Genomic DNA, 1,201 nt, shown 5'->3' on the forward strand with positions numbered 1-1,201 from the left:
AAAGGATTAGCTGCTTGCATGTGTGGTGGCCGAATATCGATCAAAATATTGAAAGCACTGTGCAAGGGTGCTCTGCTTGTCAGGCTACTCAGCCAATGCCGACTCATGCTGAGGGTAATCCGTGGAAATGGCCTTCTGGTCCGTGGAAAAGAGTACATGTTGATTTCGCAGGACCATTCCTGGGACAAATGTACCTCATTATGATTGACGCATATTCAAAATGGCCAGAAGTACACCCAATGAAATCGGTTACAACTATGAATACCATCAAGATCATGCGGCTGGTATTTGCTCAGCATGGGATTTGTGTAGAGCTCGTGTCTGATAATGGAAGACAGTTTGTGGCTGAGGAATTTAAAGAGTTCATGACCCAAAATGGTGTAAAGCATATACTGATACCCGCTTATCACCCAAGCAGTAATGGGCAGGCCGAATGCAGTAAGAACATTCAAACAAGGAATGAAAAGGGCGATGAGAACATTGCAATCGGTGTAGTACATCTTTAAATACCAAGTTTGTTGTCAATTTCTACTTGACTTACCGAACTACACCTCACTGTACATCAAAGCGCACGCCTGCAGAGCTTATGGGTCGACAGTTACGCACTCGCCTTGATTTACTACACCTAGATGCATCTCAGCGAATTGAAAAAAAAGCCTCTGAGAACGAGAAACCAATGAGGGAACTCGATATAGGGGACCTGGTACTGGTTCGGGACTATCGTCAAAATACCAAGAAGGGCATATGGACTCGAGGAGTTGTGGTTCTTAAATTGGGTCCATGCACATACAATGTACAAGTGGACGGTTAACTTAATATGGAAGAGGCATAACCTGATCAAAATGAGACTGATCCTCCAATGATTCTCAAGATAACAAAACGAACTTTTTAGCACGTGATTTTTCAGAGTTGGTCAGCTATCCAGACCCGCCATTACCAAAAGAGTTCATAAATACTCGTGAAGAGTTAGCATGCAGTGCAGTGCAGAGAAGATGAAATCCCAAATAGTATAGAAAAGGAGGCGGCAGCTGCAGAGAAATATCTGAAATGAAAATGGTTAACTTCTGATGACTCACCTGAAAGATCGATATCTGAATTAACCAAAACGTTCGAAGTCTACCGACAAAGTAGACCACCTGACTATTTTAGAATTGTAAAATGATTAATAGTATTATATGTTTTTGTATTATTTATTCAAAGC

At 41.7% G+C, this 1,201-nt stretch overlaps 1 protein-coding gene across 1 annotated transcript; it reads left to right on the forward strand.

Annotated features, from left to right (window-relative positions):
- Nucleotides 1-257: 257 nt before the first annotated feature.
- LOC135215759 (uncharacterized) lies at nucleotides 258-811 on the forward strand. Its single transcript, XM_064250713.1, has 2 exons — nucleotides 258-438; nucleotides 582-811. Exons 1-2 carry the CDS (start codon nucleotides 258-260, stop codon nucleotides 809-811), a joined length of 411 nt encoding a protein of 136 aa, XP_064106783.1.
- Nucleotides 812-1,201: the final 390 nt, after the last annotated feature.

This window comes from Macrobrachium nipponense, chromosome 5 (assembly GCF_015104395.2).
Source record: "Macrobrachium nipponense isolate FS-2020 chromosome 5, ASM1510439v2, whole genome shotgun sequence".
Lineage (NCBI taxonomy): Eukaryota > Metazoa > Arthropoda > Malacostraca > Decapoda > Palaemonidae > Macrobrachium > Macrobrachium nipponense.

What these genes read in the sequence shown, in the direction of transcription:
- LOC135215759 (XM_064250713.1), top strand. Translation starts at nt 258, where the DNA reads ATGAATACCATCAAGATCATGCGGCTGGTATTTGCTCAGCATGGGATT. An exon ending in TAATGGGCAGGCCGAATGCA is followed by an intron (nt 439 to 581) that starts GTAAGAACATTC and finishes GCACGCCTGCAG; the next exon opens with AGCTTATGGGTCGACAGTTA.